This window comes from Chelonoidis abingdonii, chromosome 8 (genome assembly GCF_003597395.2).
Source record: "Chelonoidis abingdonii isolate Lonesome George chromosome 8, CheloAbing_2.0, whole genome shotgun sequence".
NCBI lineage: Eukaryota > Metazoa > Chordata > Testudines > Testudinidae > Chelonoidis > Chelonoidis abingdonii.
The window spans coordinates 51,570,874-51,585,343 of NC_133776.1; the positions used below are offsets into that span (position 1 = coordinate 51,570,874).

Sequence of the window (14,470 nt, forward strand, 5' to 3'; positions counted from 1 at the left end):
TATCAGCAAAAGCTGAACCGCTGCCTGGTCTCAGATGGGCCTGGGGCCTGCCCTGTGTGGGCAGCCCCGTGCCTGGCAACGTGGAAGCACAGAAAGAGGAGCTGGTCGGGTGAGGATAGGTTTGGGGATCTCCTGCCATTCCAGGTGTTGTCTAGATGGCTTCTGGATTCCAATGGCCTTTTACTGCCAACCCGCACTGCTCCTGAGTCAAAGGGCTGCAGGCCAGTTGGCTCCAGTCTGCACGACAGTCAGAATCCCAGATAATGGGACTCGCAGCTGTGGCACTGAGCGGGCCCGTGTCCTGCAAGGCAGCGTGCCACCATCCCAGCCCCGTCCTGACAGACAGTGTGGGTTTTTCTCCCCTCCTCACCTACAGGCCAGGTAGGAAGTGGCTTGGAAACCCACCTACTGGCAATACAGCAGAGCTAGGAGCACTTTGTCCCACTTTGGCCTGGTTCGCAATGACCAGGCAAAACAGTATCGTGTATCTGAAGAGATGGGTTGGGCAGAGACTGAGCATAGAGATTTCCAAGGAAGCAGGGGTGGGGAGGGGAGTCTCCTAAGTGGGAGAGGTGGGCGGGGGGGGGGGTGGACGATGCCACCTACCCATTTCTTACCTTGTTCCACATTCTCTACAGTCCCATACTGAGCTAAAAGTCCATCTAGCACCTGAAAGAGAAAGCATCAAGCAATGCAGGGTGAGTCAGCCTTAGCGATAGGGACCCTCCCCTGTGCGTCTGGCTGACCTGAGGAGCAGAGCAGAGTTCCGGCTCTACCTACACAAGACAAGTATCAGAGGGGTAGCTGTGTTAGTCTGTATCCACAAAAACAATAGTTCTCAGATTTTTGTACTGGTGACTCCTTTCACACAGCAAGCCTCTGAGTGCGAACCCCCTTATACATTAAAACCACTTTTTTTTATATATTTAACACTACTGTAAATGCTGGATGCAAAGCAGGGTTTGAGGTGGAGGCTGACAGCTCATGAACCCCCAGGTAATAACCTTGCGACCCCGAGGGGTCCCAACCCCAGTTTGAGAACCCTTGCACAAAAACAACGAGAAGTCCAGTGGCACCTCAAAGACTAACAGATTTATTTGGGCATAAACTTTCATGGGTTAAAAAAAACCCCACTTCTTCAGATGCATGGAGACATGCACTAACGTTCCAGCCAGGATGGAGACATGCATCTGAAGAAGTGGGTTTTTTACCAACGAAAGCTTATGCCCAAATAAATCTGTTAGTCTTTAAGGTGCCACCGGACTTCTCGTCGTTTTTACACAAGACAAGTGACCGGTTGCTGACTGTGTCTCTTCAGCCCTTGTCACTTGAGGTTCAACAGGCCCAGCTGCTGGGCTGGACGGACCAAACCACTTTTCGATTCCCGGCACAGCACACCCTCAGGCACGTTCTTGGGGGAAGAGCTGACAATGGCTGGGTCTGGCCTTCTGAGGGGGGAAAGATGTCCTTTTCCTAGTGTAAACAGGCACTGAAGCCCAAATGAACCTGCAGCTGAGTCTCTCGAGCACACTGTCCCTATGGCAGCTATTGCTGGCATCAGAATTGGACTCAGCCGCCTCCAGACCTTCTGGGTCACCCCAGCAAACATCGCCACAGCAGGAACAGAGGGGAAATGCCACCTCCAAAGAAACCCTGGAAGATGCTGGAGGTACTTCCCCAAAGCCCATCATGTCAGCTCCATGCTGGGTCTGGCTTTGGTCAGCTGATGGCAAGGAACCCAGGGCGCTTCTCAACATGAGCCACTCCCCAGCCTGGCACCTGGTGCCAGGCAGAAGCAGCAGGTGGATTATTTTCACTAGGCAGCTCCTCCCCCAGGACTGCGATTCTGTAGCCACTTTGAGGAGATGGGACATCTTGAGCTATAGCCAAGCCACACCCACACCTGCGCCTCAGGCTAGGAAACACAGTGTCACTGGAACAAACTTCTGCAAAGGCTGCTTTCTGCTTCCCTCCTCAAGCCACTAGGAAGATGCCACAGGACAAAGCTCAGACTGTGCTTGCAGCTCCTGCCCAGCCTCCAAGGTTTATTCAGATGCAATGACAAGGGGACTTTGTAGGAAGCGGGAATCTACTGACCTCCCACTGTAGGTGAGGGGGGATGTTCCGGATCTGAATCTTCCTGCTCCTGTAAAGAAACCAGCACAGATTAGCCCAGACACCACTGCAGTTCCTGGGCTCCCCAGCCAAGCAGCTATCCCAGGTGGGGGTGCACGTGGGATATACCATCTGAAACTCTAGTGACACACCTGAGGGACCACAGCACAAGAGACGACAGTAATGGGCAGGGCTTGGGAGTGTGGCTGCTTACACCCAAACTAGTTAACCCAGGTGCTCAGAGCCAGAGGCCAATCCTCCTCACTAACGCTCCAGCCACCCTCATGATTCCCCTCTTACTCATTTGTCTCACAATTCACGTGGAGGAAAAAATCCCAATCCTGCCCCTCCACCGGCTGTGAAGCAGTAACCCCCGTCTGCTAAGGGAACAGGTATGATGCCATTTTACAGAGCATGAAGCAAACCTAGTGGCAGGGTAAAACGCTGCCTGGGTGGTGTTAGGAGTACAGAAAGAGCCCCAGTGCTCCCAGACAGTTCTCTGAGAGCAGAAGCCTTGTCTGTTTCAATCTCCTGCATTCGCCCGAAACCCAGGAAAGCTGATGGAAGGTTGGCACATGTGCGTATCTGCAATTACACACGCACCCGTGCTCCAGGGTTTGGAGATCAGGTCGCTCCCTGGAGGAGTCGAAATTTTACCAACAATTTGTCCCTTCCTTTGGAGCCACATGCAAGTCTTTTGCATTGGAACCAACAACGTGGGGCGCAGCAAAGGGGAAGCGGCCCAGGAGGCAGTAAGAATGCTGGGCCAGGAAAACCATGGCAGAATTTCCTTAGACAAAACTGCAAGGAGAGCAAATTCTGCCAAGACAAAGCCCACGGTGCTGCAGCTGCACCCAGGGCCAAGGAGGCAGAGGCCTCTACCTCTGGAGCCACTGGCAGGCGCGATTTGGGAACAACACACGGTTAGAGGAGACAGGCTGCAGCTGAAGGAAAGGGGATGGGCTAATTTAATGTCAGCCAGCACAGGGCAGTTGCCAGGCTCTTAGCAGAGGGTGTGCCTACACTGGACCTGGAGGTAGAATTTCCAGCTCAGGCAGACATACCCACGTTAGCGCTGATCCAGCAGTGCAGACGGCAGGAGGGGCTGGCTGCCCCTCATACACTGAGTTTCACACAGGATCATGCTCTCGGGGCGACCAAGCCATGCTGCTGTTTTTAGCACGTTACGGCAGACACATCCACCTGAACTGGGAATTATGGCACCAGCTCCTATGAAGCTGTACCCAGAGAGATGGGGTGGGCAAAGCAAATCTTGTCCATACTCTCTGATTGCCATGGGCATTAGCAATCCCACTGTGAGACCCCGGCAGAGCCTAGGCGTGGGAGTGTTTACTGCAATGTGGCTAGGCGAGGTCATATCCTGGTGGGCAGGGGGTACAGTGTTGACCTCTTGGTAAAACCTACCAGCACCTTGCCTCCACTAGGGTTTTCCAGCAGGACAGCTCATGCACATTGGTTATCCTGCTGTAACCCCCCCTCCATCAACAGCGAAGATGTAGCTGGAGACAACGCCAGGGCAGTGCTTCGGCAGAACTCTCACACAATGGAGATTTTCCACTGAGGGGACCCGACCTCTGAACGGCCTGGTGGAGGAACCACGATCGGATCGGAGCTGAGCCAGTTTCAAAGAACACTGCAGGGTTCACCTCTGTGCAACAACCAAACCAGGGAAGGACGACTCTGCCAGACCCCCCAGGCAGGACAAGTTGCTGCACTGCAACAGGCACAGGGCAGTGTCCACTGATGTCCACTGTAGACAATACTGCACATCTGACTTCCAAGACACACCATTCATATATTATGGGATGGCAGAGGGCAGCTAGGAAACTCCAAGATGTCAGAGCTAGCCACACATTTCAGGGTGTCTCCTCCAGCACCTCTCCCTTGGCTTTCTGTCCTGGGTGACAGCCTCACTGACATCGAAGTTCAGATTCCAGCCATGAAAAGCCAGCACTGATGACCTGCAGTGACATCATCATTACTAATCAGCCCTTCTGAACAAGCTCGGGTGCATCACGACGTTAGGACAACACACTGCCTGGAAAGGTCAGGAGAGAGAAGCTGGAATGACACAGGGACCTGGGATCACTCAGGGGCGTTGCAGAAGGGAATGAAAAGCAGATGATCTCAGTCGGTGTGGGTAGATGAAGTGTGTCTGCCGTGCCCTGGATACTGATGAGGTGTCTTCTACGGCTTGACTGCGTCCAGCCCTGCACGGGTGTGCCGGGGGGGTGAGCAAAGCCTTCCTCTCCCTTGTGCATCAGTGCAGAAGCCGGGCAGAAGGCACACAGCCATGACCCATCCCCACTACTCCATCAATTCCTGCAATCCTGTGAGGTCTGGGGTGCCCTAAGCCACCTGTGCTAGGCACAACGGGCCACATTTACAAAGAGATTTCAGTGTCTAATGGGATTTACACAAGTGCCTAAGCAGGTTAGGTGCCTAACTCCCTCTGTTAATCTGGCACAGTGCCCTAGAAGTGCCCACTTTTGGCACAGTACCACCACACCGCTGGCCACCAGGAAGCCCTCGCCAGGTACTCATCTCTCCTGCTCTGAAAGGGGATCTAACATCATCACAGCTTCTGAAAGCACCTCCAGTCTCTGCAGCAAGGCTGCTGCTTCCTGCTGCTAGCTGTGTTCTCTGGTGACTCCGAACCAGCATCGCCTACACCTCCTCTGGCAGCAGAGCAATTAGAGCAACTCCTTTGTCCTCCTCCAGCAGTGGGGAGCAACAACGGTTTGATCAGAGCATGGAGAGCGCAGCACACGAAAGAAACATGGCCTGGCTTTGCCAGTGCGCCACCACCCCAGGGCACACAACGGGGAGCTGATAAACTGCCTTGGAAACGATTCAAATGCCCCTGCCAGTCAAGACGGTGGAAATTCACAGCTCCTGCAGGTTAGTGGAGGGGTAGGGGGAGAGGGAGGAATATTTTGTGTTCTCCCCACAACTATTTTCCCAACACCCAAAGCAGTGCTCAGAGGTGGGAAACCTACTGCGCTGCAAGGAAAACCGACCGCCTTGTACACCTCCCCTGGCTGGGGGGCACACGCCTGGGGCTGAGACAGGGGCATTTATCCCTCGCTCCCCTTCCACCAAATCACAAGGATGACCAAGAGATGCATTGCTAAGCAGAGGTGCCACATGTGATCAGCCCCCCGCTTTGCTGCGAAACAGATACCAGGCATGGAAAAGACTAAGCCTTGGGAGGTGGTGTACCAGTTTTACCAGCAGGAGTTTGGGAGAGGCACAGTACTTCTGAGCAGCAACACCACACAGACCTCACATCTGAGAGACGCAATTGGCACTGACTGCCCCACATCTGCTCCTGGGGGGCATCCCAGTTCAGGGACCTGCACCTGCATCTCCCCTCAGAGGTCCAGCAAGGGCCCCCAGTCTCAGGCTTCCAGCTCCCTAGCTGTTGCCTTTCCTGGGTGGAGTCTGGCGCCTCTCTCCCTTCTGACTGGGGTATTCCCAGGCTGCCTTCACTGTGTTAGCTCCAGCACAGACAGCCCTGCTTGCTTTCTCCTCCGAGACTGGTAACAATGATTGCTCCAGATATGTTACCAACCAGCTCTTTCTAAGCCAGCCCACTCTGTTCTTCAGGTAAAACGCCTTACAGAGAAAAGATATCAAAAACAATACAACAACCTGCACCCCTGCTAACAGCTCACCAGGCACCAGTCCCTCTTCCATCACGCAGGGGACATCTTTGTGGCCACTAGTTCATCAGAGCTTCAGCTCTGAACAAGGAACCAGTCTTACAAGTTCATTAGCATCACCCTCCCTACTCCAGAAGGTATGTCAGATCCAGTCTGGCAAGTCCTATGTTAACATCCTCTGCCCTTAAAGCCAAGATCCCAGGGTCCCTTCCATCTGCTACCTGGTGCTTTCAGGATTTCTCCTCCCATCTCGAGCCCTAGAACAGTTCCGCTCACTCCTGCGGCCAGTGGAGTCAGAAAGGAGCAGCTAACAGTTTCAACCTGCCAAGGATTCCCCACCAAGCGCATTTCCCTGAGGCTGGGGCTAATGGTGCTTCTGGAAAGGCCCTAAGTACTGCTGGTCAGTGTCTCCCGGACCACACTGGCAATGCAGAGAAGAGCAGAGAACAGGCTGATTTGTCTAGAAATCCTCAGTTCCAGGGAATCCATTCGTCCACACTGACAGAACTTTCCAGCGAAGCGGCTGGAGCACAGTGCTCCATGGACTGAACTTCACTTGCCCTTTTGCCTTCAGAGGCACAATTCCTGGGCTTGTCGGGGCTCCACTCACTTTGACATGCGCACAATGCGAGATGAGCCACATTAGCACCCAAAGCAAGGGCAGGGCACTGGCGATTTTTATACATTTGTATCGCAGCCAAACCTGACTGGAATTTCATGAGGCAAGGAAAAGACACTTCCCTGGTCCCAGGGCCCTGCTTCTGCTAAATTTCAAAAGCCTGCTGCAAAGGAAACCTCTCATTTCTAAAGTCATGAAAAAAACACAAAGTCCCTTTTCCCCTGCAATGGGCTGGCTCCTGAGGTCCTTCCTCAGAAGGAATGTCCATCAACTGCAGTCGCTCCCAAGGATTAGTGGATGTCCGCATAATGGTATGTAACCCCCTCCCGGCACTGCGGCCAAGATCTAGGGCTTGGGGAAGGGACTCACTCACTCCCCCTTCCTTGCAGGATTATGCTGTGCCCCTCCCCGCCACTAAGGAGAACAGAGTTGCTGCTGAGAAGGTGTCAGTGTAGCCATCACTTGTGTCACCTGAACAGCTGGTCCCTCGGTCCTGAGCCAGGTGTTTCCATGGCTCCCTTCAGTGGAGGCCACTGAGTGGAGCATCCACTGCCTGAGGACCCTTGTAAAGTCCAGGCATTCTCCCGCCCGACAGTCCTAGTGGTGTCACGGCCTGTCTCCGGTAACCTGCCCCACTCTGCCAATAGATATTACACAGCTGGAGCGCTCCAGAATGCCGAGTGACATACCCTGGGTGCAGCACAACTGCCAGGGCACAGAGGCCTTCTTCCCCCACAGCCACAAAGACCAGAAACATCAGCACTCCCAGTACCTCAGCCAGCAGACAATGACTACAAGAAAAGACCCTCACCCCAAGTCATGCCTGGGAATGTGCCCCCTCCTCAAACAGATGACATCTGCAGTGTGCTTTTGTCATAGCTTTCCTATTCAGATCTGAACCTTAGAGTTCAGAAAATAAGATGCTAGCATGAAACCTCCAAGCTTAATTACCAGCTTAGATCTGATAGCCGCTGCCACCAGCCCAGAATTTCGTGTCTGACTCACTCTCGGTCTCCCCAAAACTTCCCTGGGACCCCAGACCAGATGCCCTGAGTCTCACAACAAAGGAAATAACCCACTTCCTTCCCCCTCTTTCCTCCTCCAGTTCCCTCGCTGGTTAACCTGGAAGATTACTGTTACTTAAATCTTTCGAATACAAACAGAGAGGACAATTCCCTTCCCCCCTCCTTTTTTCCCATCCCCGTAAATTTCCCTGAGAGACGTAATCCTGGCACAGAGATTCCTATCCTTGAGCCTAACTAGAAAAGGAAAATCCAAACCGTTTTAAAAGAAAGCATTTATATAAAAAGAAAAGAAAAAGGTCTCTGTATCAACGGTGACACTATACGAGGAGTCCTTGCTTAAAGAGAAAACAATGAATTAAACGCAGCTTATTCAAAAAGAATCCAATTTTAAACATTCCAGCAAACTACACACATGTAAATACACAAAACATTAACAAAACCGTATTATTGTCTTATACCTGTTTATTACAACTGGGAAACAGAGATTAGAAAGTCTGGAGATAAGAAGATCCTCTCCAGAGACGAGGAGAACAGACGGACAAAAAGAACCCACACCCAAAGAGATTCCCTCCCTGCGCTTTGAAAAATCCGGTTTCCTGATTGGTCCTCTGGTCAGGTGTTTGGTTCCCTTTGTTAACCCTTTACAGGTAAAAGAAACATTAACCCTTAGCTATCTGTTTATGACAGCTTTGGTCACCAAATCTGGGGTATTTTGGACCAAGTTCCAGAGCCCGAACACCCTGCCATCTGCCTGCTCCCTTGGATAACTAGAAAGAGCCAGTTGTGGCAGCATGGCATGGCATGGCGCAGAGGTGATCCCTCAGGTAGGCCAGTCCCAGGCCACAAAGGGTTCTGTGGGTCAGAACCAGCCCCCTGGTTAATAACATCCCTGGGTCTGTTAACCTCGAGGGCAGAGCATCCAACCAGACCCTTGCCCTGGCAGGAGAGATGCTCCAATCTCAAAGCGCATGAGGCAATGGCTGCTGACCCAGGGCTAACTTCCACTTGCCTCACCTCCAATGCCAACCCAAAAGCCAGGTCCCCGGTGTGACCAGCTGCATGAGCTGAGCCAGTGGCTACTTGGGATAGACCAGGAGATGTGGACCTGGCTCAGAAAACTCATCCTGGGCATGCAGAGGGAAGTCACTGAGAACAATTGATCTCTGGGTGTCTGTTGCCACTGCCACACGATGCAGAGGGGGCAGCACAGTGGGGTGAGTGGCAAACGACTGCCAGGGACCATCATGCTCAGTAGCACACTCATCAGATCCCATTTTGGAGGGGGAAGCCTCCTACCCCAGAGATCGGATGCAGTTACCCTGCTTTAGTCCCTGCCGTACCAGCTGGTGACAATGAGGCCAAAGCAGGCCCACATCAGCACACATGCCTGAGCAGCTACCCACCACGAGCACAGTTTGCACCAGCGCAAGGAAGGAGACCTTGGGGGCTCAGCATGGGCTGAAACGGCCCTCTCTGGACCTTGAGCCCTTCACTCGTCGTGCCACTGGAATGGCTCTAACTTGGCCTATCCCCTGCTACCTGCTTTGAACATAGCACATGCCCACTCCCACCTGCCTCAGGAATCTTCTGCCCATCCTCCGCCACACACCTTGCCTCCACTACCGCTGCTCCCTCTCAGCAGCCTCCGCTTGGGTCCATGAGCCAGCTCCAGGCCAGTCAGAGTATTGCCGTCCTGTCCTCACTGTCTAGAGTGATGCAGTCATGTCTTCTCAGCTTTCCTTCTGGATGCTTTGCCTGCAAGTCCCCCTCATCCCTACCCCCGCCCCCGGGATCTCACTTCCACTCCGGCCTCAGCCCTCTCCTCTCTGCTTGCAGTGCCTGAGGCTCTTCCACGGATGGCCCAGTGGCTGCTGTTGCTCCATGGAATTGTCTGCCTAATGCTCTCCATTCCACTAAGCTCAAACCCCACCTTCCATGCTGCCTGCAACCAGCAAACAGCCAACTGCTTCCCACACCAGCATGGCCCTTCCTTGAGGGCTGCCCCACCCAGGCCATCCTTTCTGACTGGACTGGCATCATTCTAGCTGTCGTGTTCACGGCACATTTCACAATGAAACGGAATTGTCTTCTGGAGAGCCAGGAACCTCAGCAGTGAAAGCCAAGACAAGGCTTCAAAGATTAGGATGATTTCCACTCCCTCCCCCACTAACAAATTCTTGGAAAAGCCCCTTGCACCCCTCAACTTTTGCATGTGAGCTGTGAACTGAGGAGAATGTCAGATAGCTTTTGCGGGGAATCAGAGGTAGCTCCGGAGACACAAGGCTTAGAAAACAAAGCTGCTCGCTCTGGCAAAAGTCACCCAACTCTTTCAGTCACCTCGTCTCTAGGAAGAAACCTGGCCTACAAACTTCCCATCAGTTTCCTTCAGGAGCCTTTTGCTAGACTGAGCATACAGGGCTACTTCTGAAAGCCATGGCCCTCATTCCAAGAGCTATTCACTTCCAAAACCAGCCCGCATGAATTCTCTGTCCGCCTTCGGTGAACTTTAGACTATTTACCAAAGGCCTGACAGGCTTCCCCCAAGTAGATACATTCCCCATAAAGACTCAGCATGCTCTGCGAAGCTGGAAGGCCCACAAGGCCTCCTGCAGAGGTTATAACGCCTGCAAAACTGCTGCCACAGAGATTACAGGCTGTGTCTGAACTACTCCTTTCACGAAGAGCTAAATTCTGCCACCCTTACTCATGGCCAGCAGCATCTTAATTTGGATGTGGCTCAGTCTACTCACAAAGTAAGGCACTGCTCAGAGTGAGTAAGACTAGCTGAGGGTAGCTCATAGCTACAGTTGTCTCCAAGTTTCCTCCCGAGCCCAACCTGAAAACGCACAGCTGGAAGATAAAGGAATTCTCTATCAACTTCCTGCAAACTGGTGGCAGAGGTCTGACTGCCCCCATTATGCACACCCAGTAGCGTCTTACACTCTCTTCGGTGGGACCACTCACCGAGTAATGTGCTACTCATTATGCAGCTTCCAACTGACATAAACAACTTTGCCAATCGCATGGCGAACCTGTCGAAACATCACAAAATGACAGACTTGAATAGGTCAGAAAAGTTGCCCCAGTGCAAGTTCAGGACTTGTCTATGCCTGCAAGCACGCATGTGCGTGCGAGAGAATAAACTTACAAGCTCTGCCCAATTCACCAGCCTAGCTCAATTTTTAATCTCATCATACTCAGGAAGGTTTATTTTTCTCAAGGAAACTATTAGAACTCACTAGACAGGCTAAGCAAAGAATGCATAGCACAGCAGATGCTGGTCCGATTCGGCAGCAGAGAGCTGTACTGAAACCCTGTTGAAGTTTGCTTCCATAAAGTTTCTATCAAAAATTCTCTCAGAGCAAATGAGGATTCATTCCTATAACTCCTTTAAAGAACAAAGATCCCTGATCCAAAACCTCTTGCAAGTAAAACACTCCAAGTCCGAACAAAAACACTTGCACCATAGAAAGTTGTGATTAATATAAAAATAGACACCACAGAAAATGATTAGTCAGAGCAGCCCTCTCCAGTTGGTACAGTACTACAGTTAAGCAGCTGGAAATTAAACCTTTCTGCTTCTGCCACTCTGAGGGTTGGTCTACACTTAAAAATTAGACCAATGTAGCTATATCACTCAGGGCTGTGAAAAATTTCACACTGTATTAGGTCTCTAGCATAGATGCAGTTAGGAGAGATGGATTAACTACAATTGACAGAAAAACCCATTCCATCGCAGTAGAAAGTGTCAACACAGTAGCTGGGCCACCGTAGCGGTGGCCGTGTAGCTGCACTGAGCTAAAAGACAGGCAGAGTCTTGGCAAATTCAAACTGTCACATCAGTCAGGAAACAGGCTGGGGACAGTGCATAGGTAACGCATAAGGGGGACATGCCCCCCCGATTTCTGCTTGGCCTGGCGTGGGGGGAAGGGAGAGGGGCTTTGTCCTTCTCCTGCTGCACCTGCTCCCCTGCATGCTCGGCCCCTGTCCCTGGCAGCTGGGCCCAGGCAGGGAGCAGAAGGGGCAGGACCAGCCACTTCTCATATCAGCCACCCTTGGTTGCTGCTCTGTGCAGTGAGACAGCTGCCTGTGAGAGCCCAGTTGAGGAGGCAGTGGCAACAGGCTGCCCCCGCTCCCCCTCCAGTCCCAGGGACCACGCCTGAGTGAGTCGGAGTCCCCTCTCCCTCCCAGCACGTGTTCGGCTCACTTGGCCCCTGTCCCCGGCAGCCGGCCCCAGCCGGGTTCTCTGAGGCAGCTGCTATGCTGCACAGATCAGCCACCTCAAGCAGCCAGTTTCAGTCCTCTGAGAAGTGGCTCCCTCCTGCCCCCTGCCCAGGCGCCAGGGAGAGCAGCTGAACGTGCTGGGGCGGAGGCGCAGTGGGAGAAGGACAGAGCCCCCCGCCCCCCCTGCAGGTAACGTGTGGCAGGGAGAGCACGGCAGCCCTGGGCTGGGTGCAGGTTGTCACTGGGCAGAGGAGACACATGGGGCAGTCACGTGTCTTCCCCTTTGATTGTACCCCTCCAGTATCGGAGGTACAAGTCGTCTATGTGACATGCATGCAGTGTGCTAGGGAAATGGAAAGCACTGGAGAGAAAAACGCAGGGGCTTCCCTGGAACAGAAATCCACAATCACCAGATCCCAGGGAACAGAGTAATAAAAAGAGAACCAGACTAAAGGACAAATGCCACAGCTAACTCCAGAGACAGAGCGGTACACCTGGGGCCCAGGTCTGCTCTTGCCCACTGATTTCAAAGGGAGACAGAGGCAGGTAAAATGAGAGCAGAAACTGCCGCTGAAAGTGAACACAAAAGAGGAATGGAAGCCAGATGAGAACAAGGCAGGACTGCTGAAATAACTGGGGGGACCAACACGGACTATACAGAAGAGAGGAGAGAAAGACGAGGGGAGAGGAACAAGTGAGGGGGCAGAGAGCAAAAAGCGAGGACTGGTCCTGCCCTGCTACGGTCAATGGGAGCTGTACTGCCGACTGGACTGGGAGCAAGACAAGGGGAAAAGGACCGAAGAATGGAAAAAAGCCCAAAGCAACCCGGCCCAGGCAGCCAGCACAGTGTGCGAAAGGCCTATTTACACACAATGAATGATCTGATATAAATGCCAGCAATATTACCTCTTTCTAGGGAAGATTTCTAGAGACAAGAAGAACTAAGGTGTGTGAGATCCAGCAGTTTGTGTCCCCATCACCAGCATCCTGACATCTCCCCATGCGGCCACAAGAGGGCATATGCTCCACAACATCAGTGCAAGGGAGTGCAGGCCCGTGGGCAAACCTCTATGGTGCATGTGTATTTTCCCTGGAGCAGAGTGTGTGTGTGCTGGGTGCACACACTTCTTGGGTGGCTGCAGACATTTTGGTCCAAGATGAACACACTAGGGACACTTGGGAAACTGGTACAAGCACCACCTTGTCACATATCACTCCTGGCACATCAATACGCTTTTGATATGGTCTCCCACAGTATTCTTGCTGGCCAGTTAAATGAGTATGGGCTGGATGAATGGACTATAAGGTGGACAGAAAGCTGGCTAGATTGTCAGGCTCAACGGGTAGTGATCAATGGCTCCACGTCTAGTAGGCAGCTGGTATAAAGCGGAGTGCCCCAATGGTCGGTTTTGTTCAATATCTTCATTAATGATCTGGAGGATGGCGTGGACTGCACCCTCAGCAAGTTTGCAGATGACACTAAACTGGGAGGAATGGTAGATATGCTGGGGGGTAGGGATAGCATACAGAGGGATCTAGACAAATTTAGATGATTGGGCCAAAAGAAATCTGATGAGGTTCAACAAGGAAAAGTGGAGAGTCCTGCACTTAGACGGAAGAATCCCATGCACTGCTACAGGCTAGGGACCGAATGGCTAGGAAGCAGTTCTGCAGAAAAGGACCTAGGTGGAAGAGAAGCTGGATATGAGTCGACAGTGTGCCTTTGCTGCCAAGAAGGCTAACGGCATTTTGGGCTGTATAAGAAGGGGCATTGCCAGCAGATCAAGGGACGTGATCATTCCCCTCTATTCGACATTGGTGAGGCCTCATCTGGAGTACTGTGTCCAGTTTTGGGCCCCTCACTACAAGAAGGATGTGGAAAAATGGAAAAAGAGTCCAGCGGAGGACAACAAAATCATTAGGGGGCTGGAGCACATGACTTATGAGGAGAGGCTAAGGGAACTGGGATTGTTTAGTCTGCAGAAGAGAAGAATGAGGGGGGATTTGATAGCTGCTTACAACTACCTGAAAGGAGATTCCAGAGAGGATGGATCTAGACTGTTCTGAGTGGTAGCAGATCACAGAACAAGGAGAAATGGTCTCACGTTGCAGTGGGGGAGGTTTAAGTTGGATATTAGGAAAAATTTTCTCACTAGTGGTGAAATCGTCTTCCTTAGAGGTTTTTAAGGTCAGGTTTGACAAAGCCCTGGCTGAGATGATTTAGTTGAGGACTGATCCTGGTTTGAGCAGAGGGTTGGACTATATGACCTCCTGAGTTCCCTTCCAACATCGATATTCTATGATTTTATGATTCTAATACCGCTTTGGAGGATCTCAGAGCTGCTTCTTTAATCTCAGCAGGAGATACAGGCCAGGAAATCAGCGAGGCTGGCACTTGTCTCATTTTAAACCAACTGCAATTCACACATTTTAGCAGCTGAGTATCAAACTCCCCATCCGCAACCACAGGCTCCTCCCCACAGGGTGTATTCACAGCCCTTCACTATAGGGATGCTGCCCTCCTGAAACATTCTCCGGCATCACCCAGCACTCTATGCAGCCAGCCGTGGTGCAATCCAACAGAGCGGTGTCTCCCCAGTGCAGCTGCCTCCAGAGGCTGGGTGGGACGGGTGTGAGCTCTAACACTTAGGGCAAGTCTACACTTAAAACACTGCACTGGCGCAGTTATGCTGCTGTAATGCTTTAACGGAGATGCTTTAAGCTGCCCAGAGAGAGCTCTCCCATCAGCATGGTTAATCCACCTCTGTAAGAGGCAATAGCTACGTCCACAGGAGAAGCTC

General features: G+C 52.2%; 1 protein-coding gene across 3 annotated transcripts in view; it reads right to left on the reverse strand.

Moving 5' to 3' along the window:
* The window catches only part of IGF2BP2 (insulin like growth factor 2 mRNA binding protein 2), a 103,879-nt gene that overhangs the window by 40,664 nt on the left and 48,745 nt on the right, over nt 1-14,470 (reverse strand). For all 3 annotated transcript variants that reach the window (XM_032763614.2, XM_032763615.2, XM_032763612.2), the window contains exons 2-3: nt 2,098-2,146; nt 618-669 (exon numbers count right to left, since the gene is read on the reverse strand). In XM_032763614.2, the coding sequence (XP_032619505.1) occupies nt 618-669; nt 2,098-2,146 (101 nt within the window). The remainder of the gene's footprint in view (nt 1-617; nt 670-2,097; nt 2,147-14,470) is intronic.